The sequence below is a fragment of the Sycon ciliatum genome, chromosome 5 (genome assembly GCF_964019385.1).
Source record: "Sycon ciliatum chromosome 5, ocSycCili1.1, whole genome shotgun sequence".
In the NCBI taxonomy this organism is placed as follows: Eukaryota; Metazoa; Porifera; class Calcarea; order Leucosolenida; family Sycettidae; genus Sycon; species Sycon ciliatum.
The window spans coordinates 8,058,306-8,084,526 of NC_088647.1; the positions used below are offsets into that span (position 1 = coordinate 8,058,306).

Genomic DNA, 26,221 nt, shown 5'->3' on the forward strand with positions numbered 1-26,221 from the left:
CCTGCTCCGGCATGCATTCCCCCGATACACTTCGCATACATACTCATTCTTCCAAGTCGCTTCACGTTATGATCTTGCATTTGAAAGCCCTATTTGAATATTGTGGCCAGCTGTCTTTGGTGGTACGGAACGGGACAGGTACGGGATAGCGCCAGGCATGCCGATGCTGTCCTTGATGGTACGGTACGGGACAGGTACGGGATAGCGCCAGGCATGCCGGTGGCACAAACAAACAAACACGGAATTAAAGCTGTGTGGACCCTGGCTAGCGCCAGACGTTACTGAAGTAACGTCTTTTGCATAGCTACGGGAATAAAACAATTATCCTTGGCCTGGTCAGCTAAGAACTGAACTACGGTACATCATGGCTCCACACTGCCAACAGCATTACAGCTATGGTTACGTGTTGAACCATGCACAATTGGCGGGAGCAAAGCAGACGTCATGAAGGACTCCAGCACACATCGAGGCGTAGGCGTAGACGGTCCAAAAACCAAAAACACCGAGCAAAGGTGCTGCTGCACAGCAAGAGATTGGCAGTATAATTTTGCCATACACCTACATACAATGTCGTAGTACTCGCTTAAGTTTGTGCTAATCCAAGCTGAGCGCCTCACCTACCAACTCGTAGATGAGGGTTAGTAGGTCCATCCATGTGGTCCTTATTATAAAACCAGCCAAGTGGGCCCAACACCGTCACTACTCGTTTCTTTTCCGATGTAGAAAGTTGGCATTGAACCTCTTCTTGCCTCAGACTACCAGTGCAAGCTTTAGCAAGACATCCCTGCATGATGGCACAATCTGGGTAAAGTCCTAGCTTGGAGAGCAATAACGCCGATTCACACACGGTAACGCCCGCTGTTGAATTGCAGTCCTTGCAGCCGCAGTAGAAGTAACTGAACACCAATCAGTATTGCCTTCAACTCTATTCTGGAGCAGTAAGTTCTGCATCCAGGGAAGCCAGGGGAGAACGAGAGCGAGGACCATTGACGTCAAATGACGATTGTACTTGTTTCCACAATGGCTGCAATGCCAAGTCTCAGAGTGTCGAGGACCTGAAGCGCCGAGATTCTCATCCCGACAGGATACATCATTGTACTTCCTCCGTTAACAAAAACTTCGTGATGGATTTTGATGGATATGAAAACGCTTAGAACAGGTCAAGAACAGTTTGTATCGACTGCCAATCACTGGACGAAGGTGATTCAGGCTATGTACAGCGTCTTTACAAGAGACACTGTTGGCGGAATGAGCAGAGAGTTCAGTTTGCGTCGCTTTCGCTAGACCAATTTTTGACCTGCGTCGCTGTCGTCATCTGCTGCACGCGCGTCGTCATCTGCTGCACGCGAGTCGTCATCTCTCTCGAGTCGTTGTTCCGCTCGTTTCAGCCTTCCCTCGGCTTCTTTGATCACACTCCGCTGACCTTGATGTCGCCGTCGTTCAAGTAAGTTGGCTTTCAAGCTGCGTGATCCGCCGCGATGGCGATTACTCGTTTCCACCAGGGAGTCGTGAAACATTTTTAATTTTTACGACTCCCTGGTTTCATCTTCGCTATCCAGAACTCCACGAAACGAGGAGTAAAGGCACAGCCAAACTGATTCCATTTTCTCTAATGGATACCCCTGCCAGCACTGAACGGCAGCGGCTAGCAAGTCCAATCGACTTTCTTTAGCCATGAGACTCGCATCGGACTGCAGACTTCCTGAAAGAATGCATGGTGATCATCATACGAATCTGGGCTTTGCGCAGGTTGAACAAGAACTTGAGTTCAGAGTTTGTTTCATTGAGCCGTGCGATCGGAGCAGCTCCTTGTTCACTCGCTCATTGTGTGGGCTCGCTGCTCCATTTTATCGCTCTCTATCGCTCTCCAACTTACTTAGTGCTAAAGTGGTAGTGTAGTATTGGCGCACCGTAGCGTAGGAGCACGTGACACTTTGCATGCATGACCTGTCATCTATAGAAACCTGTACGCCGGCCTGATAGACACGCTTTTTGCACACCACAGTCAATAGCCTGAATGCTTCACAGATTTTATTCTTCCTCCTGCCGCCACTCTGTCTGGTCCACACACATAATAATAGATATCACTTTTCCTACACTGTCTCCCTTGCTTTAGCAATTAGTTATGGATTCCGTTACACCGCTGGCGTCTCTTTCTCTTTCTTCATTCGCTACCTAAACATAACGTTTCCATTGTTTCTCTTCGATATTCTTTCCGCTAGTTCTCGCTGTCTTTTCCCGTAGTCTCGATCTTACTGCCGCAAAGCCCGCTGTTCTCCGGCTAGCTATTCCGTACTCTACGCTGTCCATCTCGATCTAGCGATCCTTCTCCCTGCTCCGCTGCGCTGTTTTATCGATCTCCCCGATAGCTAACTTCCTCTATAAATTGCTAGTGTTCACAATCATTCTTTGCCTTTCCGTGATTCAGACCAAGAGAAGTACGTTCCCGAGAGTTAGGCTCTCTCGACCCCGAGTTCAACTGTGAAAGTCTGCGACTGTGTCGTAGCATTGATTGTGATCGTAGTTTAGAGAGAGAGACTTTGAGTGCATGAACTGTTGATATCGCCGATATCACACTGGTGGCAGCGGTGGCTCGTCCTCTACGTGCTTTCTTCTTTAGTCCTCTTGCTGTCTCGGTCGCTACTTGCTTGCTTCTCTGTCCACTTAGCGGTCCTCGTTCCTCTTGTCCTGAATCTCGTTCACCACCTGCGCTCCGGTCACCATGGCTCAACCTGCTCCTGCTGGTGCTGCTGCTGCTGCGCCTGCCGCCGTCCCGCGTGTGCCTCCTCACGCTATTATGCCAAACAAATTTGCTGGTTCGCTGTCGGACAGCTGGCCGACGTGGCTCAACCACTTTCAGCAAGTGGCTACCATCAATGCCTGGACGCCCGCCGAGCAGAGTCAGTTCATGGCAATATCATTGAACGACGAGGCTCAGCTTTATTACCAGTCGCTGCCCCAGGCCACCCGACAGGGCCCAGTCGCTGCTCTCATTCAGGCGCTCCAGGACCGTTTCGCGCCTGCCCAGCGCGTGGACCTACACCGCGCCAATTTCAAGGGCTCACACCAGTCCAAGGAGCAACCACTGGGCTCCTTCTGCGAGAACGTAAGACACTCTGCACGCCTTGCCTACCCGGCCATGCAGCCTGCTGATTTGGATGTCCTCGCAAAGGACCAGTTCGTCCAGGGCCTGGATTCGCGTGCCATGCGGATCCGGGTCCGCGAGCTGAACCCCGCCACGCTAGACGACGCTCTTCGGGCCGCGATGCAACATCAGGCAATCCAACGCGCGGAGACTGCCCCGGAGGAGCGCCCGCCAACGTTGCCCGCGTGTTCCGCGCAGCCATCTTCGATCAGGGACGCTCTAGCCGACCAAGTGAAGGCCCTGGCGGAGACCGTGGCCGCACTGCAGTCTGTCCAGACGGAGCTTGCCCGCCGATCTACCAGGGACACGGGCTACCATCGGCGTGACGAGCCATCACCCCGCCGCATGCCGCCCAGCCCTCGCCCTTCTACATCGTGCTGGAACTGCGGGCGAGACGGTCATTTGGCCCGGGACTGCCGCTCTGCTCCTCAACGCCAGGCTTCCCAGCCGTTAAACTGGCGCCAGCTGCGACGGTGAGCCCACGTTCGCCAGCCGTCTTCTCCTTTTGGGCTCCGGTTAGTGACCGATGTGATTTTGTATATATTCTTGACTTCGTTGCCATCGCTCTGTTTGCACTGGGTTGCATCCATTTCTGCATTTTGTTTCCTTGGCTGTTGTGTTGTCCTCCCGTTCTGTGGTGTGTGTACCGGTCGAATCCTCAGGCCTTCCGCCTTCCCTTTTCTACTCTTGTCTCTGAGATTTCTGGTTTGTGTTCCTTGCCGACTGTACAACCACCTGTGCATGTTACCTCTGTCAATGCTGCCTCCTCATTCTCTGTACCTGCCTCTGCAGAGGATGTGTCTGCTGTAGCTCTTATTGACACAGGTTCTGCGGTATCCATGGTCAGTATGCAGTTGTATTCTCGGCTGCCGGATCACCTATCCTTGAGCAAGTCTTCCCTTCCACGACTTCAATCCGTTAATGGCTCCCCTGTCTCTGTGTTGGGTAAGCTGTCTGTGTCTGTTACTGTTGGTGGCCGTGCATTCCGTCATGACGTCCTTGTTGCTGATATCCAGCCAGAACTTGTCCTAGGGTTGGATTTCCTTGATTTGCATGCCTGTATCTTGGACACTAGTAACCGTCGACTTACCTTTGAGCCTGTGCCTGCTTCAAACAATGCCTGTCGCCTTGATAACAATACCCCACCTCCCTTCCCCGCTAACTGTCGTGTCCGCTTAACGGAGAGTATTTGCATTCAGCCCTTTTCCCAAGTCATTCTTCCTGTTGCTTGTGATGCACCACTTCCCACCGGTGACTTTCTTCTTGAGCCCCGCCCTGACCTTCACGAGGTGTTTGACATATCCGCTACTTACAGTGTTGTTTCGGGTCCCCTCGCTGAGCCTGTTCCGCTCCGTGCTGCTAGTACACACCAGGCCTCTGTCACTCTTAAGAAAGGCACTTGGGTAGCTACTGTTAGCCCTTGCTCTGTTGATCCCGAGTCATCTGCCCCGGCGGATGCCCTGCCTGTTCATGCTACCCACAGCTCTGTTGATTCTGTTGCTTCTCTGTTTGATCTGGCCCATTTGGGTGACTCTGAGCGTTCTGCCGTGTCTCTGTTGTTGGAAGAGTTTTCATGTTGCATATCCACAGATTCAGGTGATGTTGGTCGCACAGGTGTTGTCCAACACAACATCGACACTGGGACCGCTCGTCCTATTCGCCAGGCGCCTCGCCGGCTCCCAGTTCATCAGCAGACTGAAGTCAGAGATCATGTTGACCGCCTCCTTGATGATGGTATCATCACCCCATCTAGCAGTCCATGGGCCGCGCCCATCGTCATTGTACGTAAGCCTGATAATAGTATCCGCCTTTGTGTTGATTATCGGAAGTTGAACGGTGTCACCTGCAAAGATGCTTTCCCCATGCCCAGAGTTGATGACGCTATTGATCATATGAATGGTGCACGGTTCTTTTCCACACTTGATCTGGCTAGTGGTTACTGGCAGGTTGAACTGGAGAATTCGTCCAAGGCTAAAGCTGCGTTTGCTACTCCATTTGGGTTGTATGAGTGGAATGTGATGCCATTTGGTCTTTGCAATGCCCCTGCCACTTTTCAACGCCTCATGACCACTGTGCTCCAGGGTTTGATTCCCGATGTATGCCTTGATTATCTTGATGACATCATTGTACATGCCCAGTCATTCAATACTCAGCTGACCCGTCTTCGTTCGGTGTTTGAGCGTCTTAAGTCGGCTGGCCTCAAGGTCCGCCCTTCTAAGTGTCGTCTTTTCCAGCCTTCAGTCGTGTACCTCGGTCATACGTTCAGTGCTGAGGGTGTTGCTCCCAATCGCCAGAAGACCGCCGCCGTTCGTGAATGGCCAACGCCTGATTCGTCTACTAAGGTCAGACAGTTCTTGGGTTTTGTCTCCTATTATCGGCGCTTTATCCAGAATTTCTCTGCAGTGGCTAAGCCTCTTCTCCGTCTCACTCACAAGAATGTGCCATTTGTTTGGTCTTCAGAGGCACAGTCTTCCTTTGACAGGCTCAAGTCTTGCCTCCTTTCTGCTCCTGTCCTGGGCTATCCTGATTCTTCACGTGCATTTATCTTAGATACCGATGCCAGTGATTATGCAATCGGGGCGGTTCTTTCTCAGGCAGATGACCAGGGTCGTGAAGTTGTGATTGCATATGGTAGTGCTACGCTGTCCAAGAGTCGGAAAAATTATACTGCGACCAATCGAGAGTGCTTTGCAGTAGTTCATTTCTGTGAATCTTTCCGGCATTATCTCCTGGGTTCCAAATTCACGCTCCGCACCGATCATGCTGCTCTTGTCTGGCTTGCCTCCTTCAAGTCCCCTGATGGCATGCTTGCCCGCTGGATTGAGCGATTGTCGATCTTTGATTATCACATTGTTCATCGTCCTGGTACGAAACATGCTAATGCAGACGCTCTTTCTCGTCTGCCCGCAGTCTGTGTGTCTGTTGTTACTGCCCAGGAATGCGCTGCTGGTGCGGCGCCCGACATGCTCTCTCTCCAGTCCGCTGACCGTGACATTTCAGCCGTGCTAAACTGGCTGTCGACAACCACTCCGCTTCGTGGTGATCCTGCTCTTCAAACCGCCAGTCCATCTCTGCTCAAACTCTGGCAACAGATTGACCGCCTAGTGATCAAGGATGGCCTCCTCGTCAGACGCTATGACACGACCGCCGAACCAATTCACCAGCTGATTGTCCCATCTGCAATTCGCCAGGACATCCTGACTGCGCTCCACACTGACGCTATTGCTGCTCACCTCGGCATCACGAAGACGGCCGACAAAGCTCGACAGCGCTACTACTGGCCGGGAATGACCTCGGACATTGAAGTGTTTATTCGGGCCTGCCCAGTTTGCCAAGCTCGCCAAGGCCCAGTCCCAAAGCCTGCCGCTCCTCTCCGCAGTCAACAGTCGTCATTCCCGCTTCAGCGTGTTGCCATGGACATCATGGGCCCGCTACCCGCCACGGCACGCCAAAATCGGTACATCCTCGTCATCGGCGACTATTTCACAAAGTGGGTGGAAGCTTTCGCCATGCCAGATATGCTTGCTTCCACCGTTGCCCGCTACTTTGTTGATGGCTTCGTGTGCCGTTACGGTGTACCTCTCGCTCTCCATACCGACCAGGGCCCTCAATTCGAGTCCCGACTCATGCAGACCGTATGTAAGCTGCTGGATATTACCAAGACCAGGACAACCGCCTATCACCCACAGTCGGATGGCATGATAGAACGTTTCAATCGTACGCTTGAGAAGATGCTCTCCGCCTGTGTCACCGACCATCAGGAGTGGGATTTACACCTGCAACGGACGATGTTTGCGTACCGGTCCTGCGTGCATGCCTCCACCCAGCACACTCCTAGCCGTCTCATGTTTGGTCGAGAACTGGTGCTCCCTCTGGACATCATGTACGGTTCACCTCCACGCCCACATCCGGACTACCCGCTCTATGTCCAACAACTGGAAGCGTCCCTTAAGACAGCCTTTGCTAATGCCCGCCAGTTGAATGCACTCGCCCTCCGTCGCCAGAAGAAGGGTTATGACGGCACCGTCCACACAAAGCCACGTCTCCAGGTCGGTGCTGAAGTGTCCGTCTTCTCGCCCGTCGTCCCGAAAGGAAAGTCGCCCAAACTACACAGCTACTGGTCCGGCCCGTTCGTTGTCCGTAAGGTGCTGGACTCTGTCACTGCCACCATCGAAGACGCCAGCAAGGGCCAACGGCTGACGGTCCACGTAAACCGCCTCAAGCCGTATATTCGGCCGCCTGAAGTGCCAGTCGCTCCTGCACAGTATACGGCCCAGATTAACCCGACCTGCGATGACGACCTACCCGTACCGCTGGCTGGCCCGCCGCCTCGCTATAACCTCCGGCCTCGGAATGCACTCCAGCGACCTCACCGCTATAGACAACCATAAATTGTAAGATCATTTTAAACGTCATCGTAAGACACCCTTATCTATATTGTTTTCCCTGCTTCATTTTTCTTTCATGTTTACTACCTGTATACTTTGAACACGAGGGCGTGTTCTCAAGAAAACAAGGTGTGGTGTAGTATTGGCGCACCGTAGCGTAGGAGCACGTGACACTTTGCATGCATGACCTGTCATCTATAGAAACCTGTACGCCGGCCTGATAGACACGCTTTTTGCACACCACAGTCAATAGCCTGAATGCTTCACAGATTTTATTCTTCCTCCTGCCGCCACTCTGTCTGGTCCACACACATAATAATAGATATCACTTTTCCTACACTGTCTCCCTTGCTTTAGCAATTAGTTATGGATTCCGTTACACCGCTGGCGTCTCTTTCTCTTTCTTCATTCGCTACCTAAACATAACGTTTCCATTGTTTCTCTTCGATATTCTTTCCGCTAGTTCTCGCTGTCTTTTCCCGTAGTCTCGATCTTTCTGCCGCAAAGCCCGCTGTTCTCCGGCTAGCTATTCTGTACTCTACGCTGTCCATCTCGATCTAGCGATCCTTCTCCCTGCTCCGCTGCGCTGTTTTATCGATCTCCCCGATAGCTAACTTCCTCTATAAATTGCTAGTGTTCACAATCATTCTTTGCCTTTCCGTGATTCAGACCAAGAGAAGTACGTTCCCGAGAGTTAGGCTCTCTCGACCCCGAGTTCAACTGTGAAAGTCTGCGACTGTGTCATAGCATTGATTGTGATCGTAGTTTAGAGAGAGAGACTTTGAGTGCATGAACTGTTGATATCGCCGATATCACAGTAGAGAGGCCAAGCAGCGCAATATATCCCTCGGAGAAGTGGTATTTCAGTTTCGCTCACCATGACTGTCATCACCTATGTTGCCACAGCGCAACCATCGATTCCGCTCGGCTTGTTGTGAAAGGTCGCTTGCCTTGCATCGTACCTCTTTCATGGCATGCCAGGGAAGGCCAAGAAAGTGATTGCGACTCATTTCACGGCAGTTTGTGCCCAAATCAGCCCCTCAAAAATCCATCACGAAGTTTTTGTTAACGGAGGAAGTAAGACGTGCCCACTAAATTTTAAAAGAAAAGACCAGCTGAAAAGACACGGCCGGACTCATACTGGAGAAAGACCGCACGCCTGCGATATCTGCAATAGTGCTTTCGCCAGGACTGACGATCTGAACCGACACAAGAAGACTCACCGTCTCGACAGCAGAGTATGAAGCCATACGGTGCTGCTGCCCCTTCATATTCAGCCATGCCTGCATATGTTCAGGCTCCAGGTTTACATCACCCTGTAGCAGCAGAATCTTCAACCCGAATGAAGGCGGATGATTCTAGTCCTCTGTTGCTCCCTCCAACCCCCAAGCAGGTGGAGGATTACATGTCCTTTAGGACAGCCCTCAGTGTACCGGCAGGCAGTGCACTCTCGTTCCAGAGTGGAGCTCCATACCTCCATTGAGCCCGCTGGGAAAAGCTTCAGTCCAAAGGTGATTACAGAGGAGCAACGCGATGCGTTCCCCGCATGCCTTGCTCGCTCAACACCTGCCAACAGCCCCATAGGTAATGGGTGGACTGAGGTAGAGACGCGGAGGTCACAGGTGAAGCGACGACGACGAGCGAGATCCTGCTCTCCCGGAAGTAGCGGAGAGGTAAGAGCCTCGAAATGGAATGGATTCCGCAAGGTGAGGACAAGCAGGGGACAGTAATCCATCTTCCAATGCTCCTTACCGTACGCATCTCTTGTAATCGAACTATGACTTTCTCTTGTATGACTCTGTCTTGTGTAGTTGACATTACTTTTTACCTCTTGTTGCCTGTCATGTGATTCATGTGCATCCTGTGGTTGCGGCTTTCTTGTACGCATGCATGTATGCTGTCATAATAGCAGTGTCATGTTTCATCTTTTGTGCAGCTGTTTGCGCTTGCTGTGGTACGCATGCATGCTCCAGTTCCTTTCTGATACACGCTGCTCCTGGCTCTTTTTTACAGTAGTTCTGGTGTGTTCCGATGGCGATGGTTTGGTGAACAAAGTTCTCTCTCTTGTTGTACTGTCGTATGTATTAGCACAAACAATAACCTTCCAGTTAGTATAATTACTTGTCCAGACTTGTGTTTTTTGGCCGTGGTATGCCTGAGACTGCTTGTGGGGGTAATTTTCTAACACTCTGTAGTTTTGGCTTTCATTGCACTCCCCTTCCAGCACATCTCTCTGCAATATCAGTGAGAACCTTATGGCTACTGTTATGTCAGGTTTGAATACACCCACACCTTTCTCTCCACTGCCAAATTCTTGTCCCATCCCTCTATCTGTATTGCCAAATTCTCCAACAGGACTCAAACTGCTGGTGACTAATGCTTGTAGCCTTCGTAACAAGCTGGACGACCTGAGGCATGCACTCAACCAGGACGACATAGAGGTAGCAATTATCCAGAGGTCACTGACTTGTCAGTTTGAATACCGGCTCTGGCAAGGTACGTTCGGGCCTTGTTTAAATTTGGCTTTGGTAAATTTATTTTTTCATCGCTATCAGGTTCGGCCTCATTTTCTTCTCTGTGCTGCGCTGATGAGTTCACAACGGACGAAACAGTTCTGTCCACTGATTGAGTGTACGTGGAAGTAACGTTATATGCAATACACGGCAGAGCATTTCTACAACCTCCACTGTCTTACCTTTCACTTTCATGATTTCTTTGAGCCGATCCACAATGAAAAAGTATCCATCTTCATCGTAGTGACCGATGTCTCCAGTCGGTAAGAACCCATCGCTGTCCACTCCTCGATCTAGGTCACCGTTGTCCAGTACATAGCCCTGCATGACCTGAGTAGGCACAATATGTACATGTATACACCGCGCGCGCACACACGCACGCACACACACACACACACACACACACGTATGCGCATACACACACGTATGCGCATACACATGCACAACACACACAGCACATTGATACACACAACACATACACACACAAGGTACTGTATTGGCAAGAGTACATAACCCCCAAGAGTGTGCAACTCCAGCTATGGGGTCTGCGACGGCAGAACTTCACATCACGTGATGAACCTGTACACATTATTTGCACTCTGTGCATGATTGATACAGGGTTGTACGCAGCCCAGCTTTGGGTACAAGTCTCTTGTGGTCACTTTGCACTGTTTGCCAGCATAACCTTTTGAACCATGTCACTTGATGTGAAGTTCTGCCGTCGCAGCACAGCATAGAGGTTGTGCAGGCAGTTGCACACTCTTGGGGGTTATGTACTCTTGGTATTGGTTATAGCGTGGGTGTTTGAAAAACAACTTTCTTTTTTAAAGGGGCAGCACAGCATAGAGGTTGTGCAGGCAGTTGCACACTCTTGGGGGTTATGTACTCTTGGTATTGGTTATAGCGTGGGTGTTTGAAAAACAACTTTCTTTTTTAAAGGGGCAGCACAGCATAGAGGGTGTGCAGGCAGTTGCACACTCTTGGGGGTTATGTACTCTTGGTATTGGTTATAGCGTGGGTGTTTGAAAAACAACTTTCTTTTTTAATTTCTTACATGCGATAAATCAAGTGTGACATATCATATGCATGTGTGCAGAGGTAAGAAGGCCATACATGCAACGTATCGCTGTTGTGCGCGCGGCTGTTCATAGTCCCATAGGTATACCATGTGGCTATACAGCACGAGTCGCAGTCAACTTCGCGATAAATAACGACTGCGCATATAACGACAATTCGCGAATACCGACAGAATTTCCATGCCTAGAGCAAAGTCCCATCTAACTGTAAATACATATAATGGGACTTGGGGTATAAGGACACTTCGAGAATAAGGATACTTTTCTGATGCCCCGCCGAGTGTCATAAGTTGACTGTACACGACACCAACAGTTGAACCTGCAGCACTACGATGCAATGCGAGTCGGATCAGAACTTCATTGGACAGTCTTATGCCTACTTCAGAAGTACAGGCGATACACATTGCACTACTCTGGCATGTTTTGCTACATAAAGTCCATTCTTAGGACCGATATACTCTCTATGTGATAACTTTGCTTGTCAGAATAAAATGTTCACTTGAAACCCACGTTATGATCGTGAAAATATGAGAGTTCATCCTTTCAGGCAGTTTATTCTTTTACACGACCACACTATAACCAATACGCACTGTGCTTGCACTTGCTCACAGCCAGAACTGGTCACGTGGATCGCCCCGGGAAGTGGGAGAGAGACCCAAAAGGAGTCTTGGAAAGATGACTCAATCAGCTATTGAACCGCCCAGCGGCCGACAACCCCTGAAACCCCCCAACTATGGGTGGACTTGGAAATGATCCCACTTATGGGCTCACCATACCTCAGTAAATGGGTGAGGACAAGGTGATGGAGCAGTCCCTTCAAAGTTGAACGCGGATATTCTAAGTTCATCATCAAAGCTGCCTTACATACAACACACAACAAAAATCCACTTCACGCAAGCGTGACTCCACACCACCCGTAATTACTCCATATCACCCTAGTCTTAGGGGTCGTCCGCGATTATCGAAAGTTTTTTCCAATCCGTAGTAGCTTCGAAAGTGGGTGGGTGGGTCAAGGCCAGTTACGGATTGAAAAACTTCCGAAATGACACGTGCGCGTGCCACGTGTACGTCTACGTGTAGCCCCTGTTTTCCACGCGCGGCTGCGCGCGAACTGTCTACTACAAATATTTTTGTAGTTCTGGCAGTTTCTGCGCCCCCGCGCGCGCTTCCTTGGCTGCTCGCTAGTCCTGGGCCGGGGATCATATAGTTCGGCGCATTCGACGGCGAGTCGACACTTTCTATTTTTGAGTTTCACTGTCTCCTTCGTCCAGAGTACCGTCTTCCATGCACTCCTTTGAAGTCCTTCCGTCTAGCGCTGGCGCTGACGACTGTTATTGACTATGTCCAGACAGGCGACGTTGTTTGGAAAGGCGGTGAAGAAGCAGCCCTTTTTCAAAACCGCTGGTGACTCTGATTATTACAGAACAATAAATTGCTTGTGGACCAGCACTGATTGAGTTTGTTCCATATGTGTTGGGTTGTGTGTCCATCAATAATATTTTATTACGGACTGGGGGGGGGGGGGGGTGGGTGGGTGGGTGGGTGAGGAAAATAAGCTACTACGGATTGGAAAAAACTTTCGATAATTGCGGACGACCCCTTATGGGTCTAAACAAAACATTGCGAGACTTGTGGATCAAGCAGAAACTCGACACCAAGCTCGGTCAACCACCATTTATTGCATGGAAGAAGACCAAGAGCCTCTCGAGTTAATTGACACACAAACACGTGTAATTTCACACCTCGAATTCTTGAGTTCTAGAATATCTAACTTTTTGCATTGATAAGGGACCGTTCCATCACTAACTGTTCCATTGGTGTGGTGAGCTATTATTGAAATAGCGAAACAAGCTGGTTACCCACTCCTGGACGGTCCCACTTTTCTTTCATAATTAATTCTCCATTACTCCTCAAATTGTGTTCTTTCCCTTCTTTTGCATTGCTTCGTGTTACATTTTCTATCCACCGCGCTCTTAATCCCGCAGCGTTGCGTTCCGCTTTGTGCTGTGCCACCCTACGACCGCTATGCTTTGCAGCTCCTTTAGCCCTTACCCTTACCCTTACCCTAACCCTAACCCTAACCATCCCGGAAGCCGAACAACATGCCACTGTATGTAAGCAGGAGGTCGAACCATCCACCAATGGTACTGAGAAACCTCCCTAAGGCGATCGAGCGGAGAGTATCAGATATATCGGCCGATCAGCAGACATTCGGCGAGGCGGCGCCGTTATACCAGAACGCACTGAAATAAAGTGGATTCGCTTCAACGATTGAATACCAGGAGAAGGTGACACGTGCTACAGCAAGGAACAGAAAGAATCATAGGAGGAAAGTGTTCTGGTTCAACCCGCCTTTCAGCAAGAATGTTAGTAGGAATGTGGCGGCGACGTTCTTGCTATCGGTGAAGAAGCACTGAATTCCAAGCTGCAAACAGCAAAATAACATCAAAGTCAGCTACAGTTGCATGCACAACGTAACCGCAGTGATAACGGGCACAACAAGATGCTACGAGCCGAAGCGTATTGAAAGCCATGCAACTGCCGCGCTCAATCGGAGTGCCCGCTGAACAGCCGGTGCAACGCCCAAGAAGTCAGTTATGAAGCGTACGTGGCGAGAGAAAACGAGCATAACCTTAGGTGTACATCGGATCTACTGAGCCACCATTCAAGAAGCGACACTACAAGCACAAATTGGACATGAACATCGAGTCGAGGAGGAGCAACACGGAGCTATCCACACATGTATGGCAGCTGAAAGAGAACAGGCAGTATACCATCAAGTGGAGGATTGCAGAGCAAGCTAAAGGGTATAGCAACGTCAGCAAACGGTGCAATCTCTGCGTAACAGAGAAATTCTGTATCATCATCGCCGACAGGAATACCCGCCTGAACAAGAGGGCGAGTTAACCTCCAGATGCCGCCATTCCAACAAGTTCCCGCTCAAAAGGGTAACGTGATGAACGGCAAATACATGAGCCACGCCAGGCTGGGAGTGGCTGTTTTGCCCGTCGGGCCGCGATCGGGGAAGTGGTGATCGGGCCTGGGTTCCGCGGGGCGCAGGAGTGGTGAGCACTCTGCAAGGCTCCTGGCTCACGTGCTTGGCGGATGTTATATTCTGTCGCCGGTTTGTCGATGCCTTGGCGAGTGTGGTAGTCACCCCTTGCCTGGCGTGAGTGATTCCCACTACGCAAAATCCTCATCTCCATTTTTGTTACACCACCTTCGTCATGTGTCATAATGCAGCACACTGAATCTGTACTGCTGTGTTGCCAGGTAATTGCACACTAGCATGTGGGCTACATGCATAGAATGGCACTATTCCTCTACACGATGCTCTACACTTTTAACCCAATGGTATGTAACATCTTTTTTCTCATATATTTATAATCACGCTGATTTTTGCCACCTCCTTTTCCTTGCGCTATCGAAATATTGCACCTCCATCACCTCTGCCCTCTTTTCTGAAACCCCCCTCCGTATATATTCTAGTGAATGCTAGTCTTGGTCATATCATGCTGTCTGGTGAGTGTTTCACATGAAACCCCGAGTAACGGCGAAAAAGGACTTGGTTGCGTCATTGCTGTGGGATCATTGCAACTGGAGATCAGGTAGGTACACGACTGGACCGAGCAAACTTGAAACGATCGCTGGTATGCAAGATACTGGGTTTGGGTGCACGAGTGTAAAGTGTACTGCAGACAGGTTACGTAATGAAGGTAGCGCGCCGCACACTGACCCATAAACAGAGACATACTCTTGGTTGTGGATTCCTGGTACAGTGTAGATTCTAATATGTGTCCATCCTACTGATGAGAAGGCAGTGTTGTTTGTTGCTTTGAATCCCACTCCTCGCACTGGCGTGGAAGGCTTCATTCAACATCAATCTATACAACAGGCGGCCATGCAGTTAAAGCAACCGAAGAGAATCACCCAGCAGACACATCCCCACACACACCTGACCTAAGATGCTTGGAAGGAAAGAAACATCAGGTGCAACACTTGCACACACACATTGCGAGTTGGGGTTGGCAAGATAACCCGTTGTGAACTGCATGCTAGTTAGGTCACTGACAAGCATGCCCTGAAAAACATGCCGGCAACCTGGAGGCTTGAGTTCCCTGGACAATGGCGCTGAGTTCCCTTGATTTTGACTGTTTTCCCTGGACACCGATTTTTTAGCGCATCCATCATAAGCAAATGTATTTTTGTACATGCAGGAGAAACATGAGGACGAACTATGGAGTCCAAAGCCAAGCTGCAAGTAGACTCAAGTAGACTCTTAGATGAGTTGTACTTGAGGACAGGCGCGCTTGCTCTGTGTCTACGATATTCAGAGATTGTATCGGAGACCTACACTCCGACCTCACGTCAGTAGAAGACATCGGTTACGACAATAGCAGTGACTACCTGGATGGAAGTGTAGCTATTCGCCGAAGTATGCAGTTCACAATCCATGCAAGCCGACTCACTTCTCTCCACTGCAACCATGTCACAGATTCCCAGGTCTGAGGTGTAGGTGTCCAGTGCAGCCAGCACATGTGGTGTATTCTCCTGCAGCTACCCGGCACCTGGCATACATGTATGCACGCATTGAAACCAGTAACGTGTGTGGTACATCAGCCGACACGTCCATGAGTCCTCCTCCTCCGCTTCGCTGATTCTGCTGATTCCCATAATAAAGTTATTGTCTCCGAGCCGCTTATCCCTCCTCCAAGAGTGCATACGTGTTGCCTTCTCGGTCACCACCGCCGACAATACAATCACCTCAGATCGTTATCACCCGCTGACCCTCACCAACTTACTGTATCTACATAGCTAGCCGCCACCCTACCGACCACCCTCCCTACCCACCCACCCACTGTGATACCTACCGTCGCGGACATTGAAATCTGTTGAGACGTCAAGTGGCAACGAGGCGCTGCTGGCCTTGCACCTGCTCCGTTTTTACAGCCTGTGCACGTGAACTACAGAGTGCATGTACGCGCTGAAAGCAGTAAGGGTGCCGGGCCCCGGTCATCCCATCAGATTTCCATGTCCACAACGGTACTTGTGCATAGACATGTACATGTGCATAATTATAAATTAAAGACATGTAGAGGGGACGGTTTCAAATAGGACACCGGTTTGCAACGGACTCAATATTCACTTTCTCTCTTGGTATTTTGATTAGAAAACATATGTCACAGTGAGACTACTACTTGTTATACTCCGAGCCAAAATTTCATGGCTCTGCGATGACCAGAAGCGCCATATCAAGCAGGTGAGTTTTTGACGTGTTGCTTCGCACTGCGACTTGAGTTTTACGACTTTCGAAAAATCAACTTCTTGTCGCAGGTAAACAGCGGCTCGCCTCTCGCCAATAAAGCACCGCATACCAATCAAAACTAATGGAAGCACACACAAGGCTTATTGTTACTCTATACTGGCCGTCGTGGAGCGATAGCAATTACCTAATTTCAGACCCAGAGTGAATTTGACGTGCAATCTAAAACGTGTCCGGTTTGGAGCCACCTCTGATTTGAACTTTTTTGAAGCGAAAAATTGGGCAACTTGGAGGCAATGGGTCAACACAAAGGAGTGGCTCAGTTCGATCGACTCTGGCCCCAGAGCAAACTTCAACATTCCAGTTTCCTTCCACAAACATATTTCGAGTGAAAAATCAACGCTGATGATCGGTTTGGGTCTATACAAATTTGGCTGTCAAAACGTCCCGGTATCGAGCCGTCTCCTCTACATGCACCTGTCTACTAATGTCTAGGTACATCCACCTACCTACCCATCCATTATTTTTATACTCTATTTTTACCATCCACTATTTGTATACCGTAATTTCACAAATTGTTGGTGTGCTTTTATTTTCTATGCTTTCGGTGCGTCTGTTTCATGCCTAAAATTTCAATACACCGAACAAACACTAACACATAATCAACTGCTTCTATGTACCTAATTTTCTGTTCACCTAACCTGGCCTTTTTGCCCTCATACCAAAAATATTGAGCACCGAAAATTTCTGAAATTAAGACTGTTCAAGGCTGTGCTTTTGTGATCAATCTATATCTTATGACTTTTCGGATATTGACCAAAAAGGATTCATTTTACGTGCGGCTTTTTCCTAAATCCATATTAGGCCATCATTTTTGAAGTGGTTCTAGTCAGATTTTGAATGTGAATTTTTGCCTGAAAGTACTTCTAGCCCTTTTGATTACAATGAGCTCAAAATCTCAATTTCTCAAATTTGGCACTTGTCGCGTCTTGCATCCAACTTACGCTAACTATTGGATAATATTGACGTCTTTCCTCTTTATATAAAAGAGAAAGGACCAAGGAACTACAAGTTACGCTATACAGTCCACTAACACCACTAGTTCCTTGGTCCTTTCTCTTTTTTATAAATTAATTCTTGGCTCTCCATCCGAGTCCATTCTTTCCTCATTGTTATAGTACCAGAACAGACGGAATCCTACCATTACTAGTCTGGACATCGTCTTCACTATGCGCTTCGGCCTCACTCCTTGGGATAAATAATAATATTGAAGTGTGAGTTTTCCTATGGAGTATCGAAGGATTTAGTAGAGAGGTGCGTTAGGTGCATTATATGCAACCGCTGCACTGTCTGGTGGAGCCATGCACTGTTGAGAGGAGGAAGACCCTGGCCAAGTCAGAGCCCATGAGCGTATACGAGATTCTCGCTCTCATGCGCTCACACACGTACACACGCACGCGCGCGCGCACACACACACACACACACACACACACACACAATCTCTCTCTCTCTCTCTCTCTCTCTCACACACACACACACACACACACACACACTCACTCCTTTCTCGTCCATGCTGACAATATCAAATCTCCACCACCGGTTTTCACTTGCAGAACGTATTAATATAATTATAGTAACTTTCTCCTGATACGCGGTCACCATATCAAGTAATGAAATTATTTTCTCTTGTGGTAACTGCGTGTAGTTTTGAATATGAATACTATTGTGCGTGCCTGTAGCAAAAACTCTTACAATCGTACACGCCTCCCAACCAAATACCGCTCGCTTACTTTGTCAGCTTTAAAAGACTAACAAAATTGTGGGTTTCAAATACTGTAAAACCGGGAAATTTCGGTGGTGTGATATTTTCGGTATTTCCCAAACTGATAAACGGTTCGGTAGCGCAAAACTTTCGGACCGTTTCGGTAAACCAGTTTTCCGTACTGCAGTCAGCATGCATGTACGTATATTTTTGGTGTGTTTTATTTTAGGTAAAAATTACCTTTACCGAAGTTTATTATCAACCAGCACACCACACCGTTGCGTTCTCCGGCCTAATAATCTGGACAAGGCCGAATGCTGCTGCTTACCCCTCTTGACTATAATAATATATGTACCGAAGTTACCGAAAATAGAACTCCACCGAAATTTTCCAGTTTAACATGCCGGTATATATGCCAGGAGAGGGTGGGTCTTGTAGCACTGTATGAAAAACTGTGTGTGAATGTGGGGGCTGTATAGGAAATACACATCAGCAGGACACCACTCACCTGTGGACCGTGGATGCGAATCTCGCCATTCTCCCCAGCGCCGAGCAGCTTCCCCGACTCGATATCCACCACACGGACTTCTGTGTTAGGCACGGGCACGCCCACAGAGCCGTACTTTGTGGCATGCAGTGGTGACGCCATGCAGATTGGACTGAGCTCCGTCATGCCGTAGCCTTGGCGAACCACCGCACCATTGAGCCGCTGTGATGCTTGACGTGCGAGTTCTTCGCCCATGGGCGCTGCACCGCAGAATATGGACTTGACCGACGAAAGGTCGTAGTTGCTTACACGGCTGTCCTGGGCCATGAACAGTGTCAGTGGTGGCACGAAGTGTAGCTGACTGACCCGATGCTTTGCACAGCTCTGCAGGAACAGGTCCGGCTGAAACTTGGCCATGGTGACCACCTTGCCTCCGTGCAGAAGAGCGCTGCCGAGCGTCACCGTCAGACCGTAGATGTGAAAAAACGGCATAACGCCGACGGTGGCCTCCGGCCGATTGTCCCCATGGTATCCATGGTGATTGAATATGTCTCTGCCGGGGGTGTCCGTCTGCTGGCAAATGTTGGCGATCAGGTTGTGATGCGAGAGAGCGATGGGTTTCGGCGCACCCGTCGTTCCACTGGAAAACGGCAATATAGCAGTGTCCCGCATACAGTCATGCACACGATCAGGCGAGCTGTATTTTTGGCCATCGTTCAAGAAGTCAGCAAGCGGAGTCGGCGGAGTGCTAGTGCAATGCGCAGATGGGCTCCCTTCAGGAGCTAAATCAGCCAAAACTACTTCAGCTCCATGCAGAGATGCCTTGCATAGTGCCTGGGACACCGTCTCCAAACCGTCCTGAAATGTGACTATCAGCTTGGGCTGTGTTCGTTGTATCTGATAAGCTAACTCGTCCACGCCATACGCATGGTTACATGGCGAAACTCGCACGCCGGCGGACAGACACCCATACAGGCATACAGCGAACTCGGGACAGTTGTGCAAATAGAACAACGCAACGTCGCCGCGCTGTATGCCCCGGCCGACAAGGGAGCAGCGGAAAGCCTCGTGCATGTCACGCAGGTCACCGTACGTCAGCGCCACCCTGTCCAAACAGTCCACCAGTGCAATGTCGGACGACCGAGCGTGGCGCTTTCCGCCGTCGAGCACATAGTGCGCTGCGGAAATGCTTCCTGACGGGATGTCAACGTCCGGAAATGGACTCCGAACAGTGCGCTGGTCGTCGGCGAGTGACAGCTTGAAAGAGCGTCGAGGCTCGTAATTCGGACGAAGAGCGGCAGAGGCGCTTGCATTTCGGACGCAGGCTCCGTCAGCTTGCACAAGCCACGGTAGCCTGAAGCAGGAGCGGTGCAGAAACATACCAGGGTACATGCCACCATGAACAACAGAGCGCCACTCTCCCTGGTCGTCTGGCAGGGTTAGGCTGTTGTGTGGCTCACCTTATTTCTTGGGATGTGTGCGGAGTACCACCAGAGCTCGTTTGAGCTAGGCCAAGGACCGCTTGTTAGCCGTGGAGCTTGGCATGTAAAAAGATTATGCACGTCAACAAGTGAACGGCTCGGAGTCACGCGCGTGGGCTAGAGCACTTGATGAAGTGTTTTTGTAGAGCTCTGGCTGGTTTCGTCACCGACAGTCTGGTGCCTGCTTCCAAGTCAACACCCAACCGTTACTTGTTGGCGTTGCTCGGGGCTGCTTGAGTGGCCGAGGACTGGTGCATTCGTGGGGTCGGAGACCGCTGCAACGAAGAGGAAGGGCAAGAACATCCTCCTCGACTTTCTGCCATCTTGCGCCGAGTTCCTGGTGAAAACGAGAGGGCTAGTCTTCCTCGAGGCAACTGCACTGAGGCGTTGAAGGCGCAGCACAACTGCGAGTAGATCTACGAGTAAATCTACTGTATCTACTCGTGATAGTGTTGATACAGTCTGTGATTCGTGTAGATCTACGTGGTGATCTTGAAAGAGAGGCGGGACAAGGGTGCCATATTGACACCTTGAAAAGTTAGTTACATGACCCAGGCTGCAGCATGCAGGGCCTTTTTTGAAGGTGTCGATTGAACCGCTCACGTACTAATAAGCCGGAAGTGAGAATACACGTCATGTATCCGCGCTTCCCTGGCCTGGCGGTACCGCGGTGGCGCCTTGCCCTTGCAAAGCTTGGCTTGCACCTCACTCCTCAGGCTCTTGGCTTGCACCTCGGCTCAGGCGCTTGGCTTGCACCTCTGTTGCGTTCCTATTCCTCTGCTACTAAAAATATGGCATACTCACACGAGTAAGTAAAATTGGTTTTTTTTTCGAAAAGGCACAAAAACTAAACCAAGAACATGTGCAATAACATGTTATTTAGAAAGACAGGACAAGTGATTAATTAGTCAGTCCATTGTTCATGATGGTCTCCGACGGTTACGTCGGCAAGCGAGCCTCCGCCACTGCCAAAGCAGCGTGGGCTCCGCAGGAGGGTGCAAATTTCAAACTATACACCTACAACCGCGAATGCACATGATACAGGATTTCAAAAGGCTGAAGGAAATCCTGGTTAATTGGTAACACGCGAGTCTGCAGAGTACCTCTAGCTCACGATGGTGGGAACTACACTCTGCTTTGCACAATGTACACTGTACATGATGTGTTTGTTGTACGAATCAGCCTGAAATAGTCCCGAGCGGGGAGCAGTAAAGATGTCGGTACAGCGCATTTTGCTACTCCCTGGAACGATGTGATGTTACTTCAACTGCCGAAGTGCTGCACTGTTCTGGATGACACTACATGTTTCTAACGCTGATGGCTGATGCCCACAATGCCTAGTGGCAGTGGGTATCTCTCCGGGAGTCTGCATGACGGTCAAGGCATGGATGGTACTAGCCTGACTTTCTGAATCCGTGGATGCCCCATCCACACAGTCACTACTCACTGGGGGGTACATTCAGTCGAAGGACACTGGTTTGAATGCTTTTCTTTCCTTTTGAATCAACATTGAATGAAAGTGGGTTATATTAGCATCCTTCTGATCCAAAGAGACAGTTTGAACGAAAAGAAGCTAGTCTGAGTTTGAAGATTTGGGCGGTTCGGGATCTTGGACTAGACTAGTCTAAAAAGGCAGGATAGTCTCGAACCGTCCTTACCTCACGTGATCACACCAAACCCCGACTGACACGATCGTTTGCCATACATGTACATACTATGCCATGGCGTGCGTCGTCGACAACGAGAAAAGGACAATCGATCACGAGGCCGAGGCAATTGAATTAGAATTTACCGAAAATTAGAAACTGTTTTAGGCTCATCCTGGAAACGGCAACGGTGGACAGAGAAGTAGAGCACATGGAGTGTCTGAAGAGACTGGTACGTGGTAGCTTCTCAGTGACCACTCAACTCGCACTGTCCTGAAGTGCATCGGGCCAAAGCAGGAAGATGTGTCGGCTTGTGGGCGTCGGAGCTCTGCTGGTCTGCACGATCATCGTAGGCCTACTGGCCTTCGCCGATGCGGACGTGCGACCATCAACTGCTGATGAAGCTGATCAGAGTCAGCACTGGCAGCCTGAACAAGACACTTCACTGGAGGAGAACGTGCCGCCGTACTTTCAAACACTGCAGACCGTCAGAGTGGACAGTGATCCGTCCGTCGAATGGCTGCAGTTTGGCCCGGGCATGTCGGGCAACAGCGATCGCGGCTACTGGCATCCGACGGACCCAGACTGGACGTATCAAGGGCCGAACATGGGTAACGCGTACTTTTCCTCCAATCGTGGCACGACCTACTGGGGCATGGTGGAGTATGATGCAGCATACAATGCCACGCAGCTGGGACCTATACAGATCAAGGCTGTAGGATTCTCACACCAGGACGAGAATCTGGGCTTCTGCTCATCAGATAAGTCCGAGGGCATGTGGATGACGAAGGACAAAGGCCGCTCGTGGACGTATCGCTATGACCTGGACGCAACTTGGAATATGTCGCACATCAACTATATCCAGGCGGACCCCACCAATGACTCCATTTGGTATGCCGGTGCTGGAGATGCTTACTATTTCGGCCGGTTCATTTACACCAGTGCCTATCCACATGGCACTCCTGGAGAAAGGAAACCACCGCACGAGCCAGTTGCCATTAGTTTAGATGATGTTGCTGGCACTCCGATGGAGAACATCTCCACGAGTTCAATATGGCGCTCCATGGACAGGGGTGAAACATGGTCACTGCTAGGCGGTACTACAATCCCACATGCAGCGAACATTGTTCGTATCGCGGTGAATCCCCTCGTGCCCAGTCATGTATTCGCCGCCACTACGTACGGACTGTACAAGAGTATAGATCACGGTGATACGTGGACACTGCTGCATGTAGACAACGACATTGTCAGGGACATGGACGTCAGAGTGGACAAAATCAACAAGAAGTTTGAGATTTACGTGATAACCCTGACTATGTGGGAGGCAGACAAGGAAGGTGGAATAACTTCCAGCAGTGGTGGTCTGTTCCTGACTCTGAATGAAGGTGCAACGTGGAAGAGTCTCATTGGTGATATGCATATCAATATGAGTCTCCTCGCTGCCGACTACGAAGTCAAGTCATTCTACTTTAAAACTCTGGGGTACTGGTTTGGAATAAGTCAAGCGGAGGCGCAGAAAACGTACAGCAAGATTCCCGAACATTACCTACATGGGCTGGTGAGAGTACGCGTGGATCCTAACAATGCGTCGCGCATATACGTGATGAATGATTACAAGAGTCAAGTCACTGCCATGCCGGTGGTGATGTGGTGCACACACAATGGCGGAGTGCACTGGGACGCGTGCTGGCGTGGCGGCAAGATCTGGGCGAACACAACGGGAGAGGCAGTGGAGTACTGGAAGTCACGTGGCAATCCCATGGGTGTTAATGTGCACTTGGCGTACCTGGAAAAGATGTGGATCGAAGAGCAGGATGATTACTTTGTCAAGTCGGGTGACATCCTCGATTTCAATGCCGATGGAGCATTTCTAATGGTGCAAGTAGCCAAAGTGGTTACAAACAGTACAGACAACGGACTATCATGGTATTCGTCCCAAGAACAAGAAACATCGCCAGGAAGTGGACATTGGGTTGGAGCAGGGAATAGCAACACGCCGTGCGAGGAACTCATGCAAGACAAGCGCTTTCCGGAAACTCTCTTCATGTGCTCCGGTGAAAACTGGCTGTGGTCAACTACGAGTGACGGGGATCTAGTGCGGAAGAATGCCCAGGCCGGCATGGCCAGGTTCATGCCAAGAGAAGCATCGGTATGCTCTGTTGCCATAGATCCTAGTGACAATCAAACCTTCTACACCCTACACTTTCGGCAATGGAGTGCTGGCTGTCTTGTTCGATCCACCGACAATGGTGCTAGTTGGGCACCGGTCTCGTGCCCAGTGAACTTTCCTAAGAACCAGAGCAACCCTATTATAGTGCAGAACAGTTTGATGTTTGACCCGGACAACTCCAGCACCATCTTCTTCTGCATTCCAGCTCTGAGAGTGGAGTATCACATCCCCATGGCCCCAGGCTTTGACGACTTTGGTGTGTACGTAAGTACCAATGGCGGAAAGTCATTCGGCAGACGCAACAACGGTCTTCCTGACAACCTCAATGTCAACAAGATCCTCTTCAATCCGAACAATAGCACAGAGTTTTACGCAGCAGTGGCGTTTGTGGCCCTCCAAAACCCTGCCCATGACCCCACCGGAGGGCTGTACATGTCCACAAACAAAGGTTTGCAGTGGAGCAGAGTCGACATACCAGCAGGAATTGGAGGAGTGAATGACGTGGAGGTGGATGAAGACGGAAACCTGTACATTGCATGTGGCTACAGCTATAGTAATGCATCCGGAGGCGGTGTGTGGAGAAGAAGTGCTGGACACGACAGCAAGTGGGAGAAAATCTTCTACATGCCCTTTGTGATTGATGTGGAAATAGCAGCATGGGATACAAAGACTCTTCTGGTCGCTAACAACCCATCGCACACCGTCAACTTCCTGAACCCGGGCGTGTACCTCTCGCACGATGCTGGCGCGTCCTGGAAGAAGATCAATAAGTATGTTTGGCAGCCAGGGCAGCTACGTGATTGCGCAATAGATCAAGTCAAGAGAGGTGTATACTACTGTGCCACGTACGGCAGTGGCTGGTTCAGGGGCCTGGAGTCACCATGAACACTATAGGCATGATAAAAGGAAGGCTTTCTCAGCATGTTGATCTCTTTCTGTCTCTCTCGCTTAGTCACTTCCCGTGTACATATCCAGTGCGATTAGGCTACTAATACCATCTGTAACAGCACCTTGTAGTGCCCCGGCATGGATTGTCTCAATGCACCTTAGCGGGTATGCCATCGTCACGGTGGATGAGCAGGAATTTGCCAAATGTATATTACCATGTACTTGTCGTGTACTAAAACCTGTATATTGTTTTTCGTATGCTTCCTGCTGCAATCTATTTCATGGTGAAACAGTTGACAGATGCGTGGAACCCATTATTTGGGAGACATGCGACCTGTATTATTATATTACCAAACGTACTTTTGTTGCAAAGTTTGAATGGAGCTTGTTACCGTGATCTGAACGTATGATAGCTGTTGTTCCCAAGCACTAGCAGACTATAGCCTTTCTCTTGATTCTGTTTCGCTGTTCAGCTGCATTGCGCATGACGCATTAACGGGTTTTGTTATGATTGAATGTCGGCATTGCCGGCTGGCATGGTGCTCAGTGCTCACCTTGCAGTCCACACTCTATCCACACTCACGGGCTGAGTCTGACAGACTCGCAGATGCTCGGTGTAAAAAGCATGGCTATCTGGCTAGTAAGGCGTGGGGTAGATCTTGTTTCCCGGAACCCCTTTCTCTCCCGTCTGGTGTCGACGTCACCCCCCCCCCCTCTCCCTAGAGGACCCTAGTAGTAGTAGTAGAAGTACTTTTAAAAAAAGAAGTAGATCTGAAGTGAAGGTCTGGGCAGAAATGCGTTTCATACGTAGAATGGTGTCTATAGAAGCCTGATGAGACTCCCTCGGACGCTTTCTTGCCCTCACCGTGCCCTCTGCACATGATGAAGTCCTCCAGTAGGCCTTAGGCAGCAGACTGAGCTCACGAAATCTGGCCACATCCATACCTGCATACTAGTAGTACATGGTAACCATGACAAAGCCTTGTTTTAGTTCATACATGTCATTGCTGTTGGTTCGTCCACCTACAATGACTATGTAGTCCTTGTTTCATGCTGCCAACCATCAACATTGTACATGTACAGTATCTTCCAGCAATCCAGGATCGTTCCCCGGCGGACTCGGCTGTGCTGTACAAGCCATACATGTTCCGTATTCCCCGGAACCAGGTTGCATCAGTACCGTGACTGTAATACCGACTGCGGATACTTTCCGAACCCACGTTCAACAATGGAGACAAATTTTACTGGTTCGAGTTCTCACTCTCAAAAACCCAACTCCATCTTGGATTATCTTGGATGCACTCTAACAATGCCCTAGCAAAAACCTATCAAGAACCTAGCTAGAATTGGATTCAACCACTGTTCACCATGAACTCTTTCCAACACAAGGAGAATAAAAACA

At 49.8% G+C, this 26,221-nt stretch overlaps 1 protein-coding gene across 2 annotated transcripts in view; it reads right to left on the reverse strand.

Moving 5' to 3' along the window:
- The window catches only part of LOC135817428 (probable 4-coumarate--CoA ligase 3), a 23,664-nt gene extending 3,122 nt beyond the window's left edge, over nucleotides 1-20,542 (reverse strand). The window contains exons 1-2 of one of the 2 annotated variants that reach the window (XM_065330610.1): nucleotides 18,656-20,542; nucleotides 10,229-10,376 (exon numbers count right to left, since the gene is read on the reverse strand). In XM_065330610.1, the coding sequence (XP_065186682.1) occupies nucleotides 10,229-10,376; nucleotides 18,656-20,026 (1,519 nt within the window). In that variant the 5' untranslated portion in view covers nucleotides 20,027-20,542. Of the gene's footprint in view, nucleotides 1-10,228; nucleotides 10,377-13,267; nucleotides 13,421-18,655 lie in introns of those variants that run through there. The other variant, XM_065330611.1, reaches the window with a different exon arrangement.
- Between the last annotated feature and the right edge of the window lie 5,679 nt (nucleotides 20,543-26,221).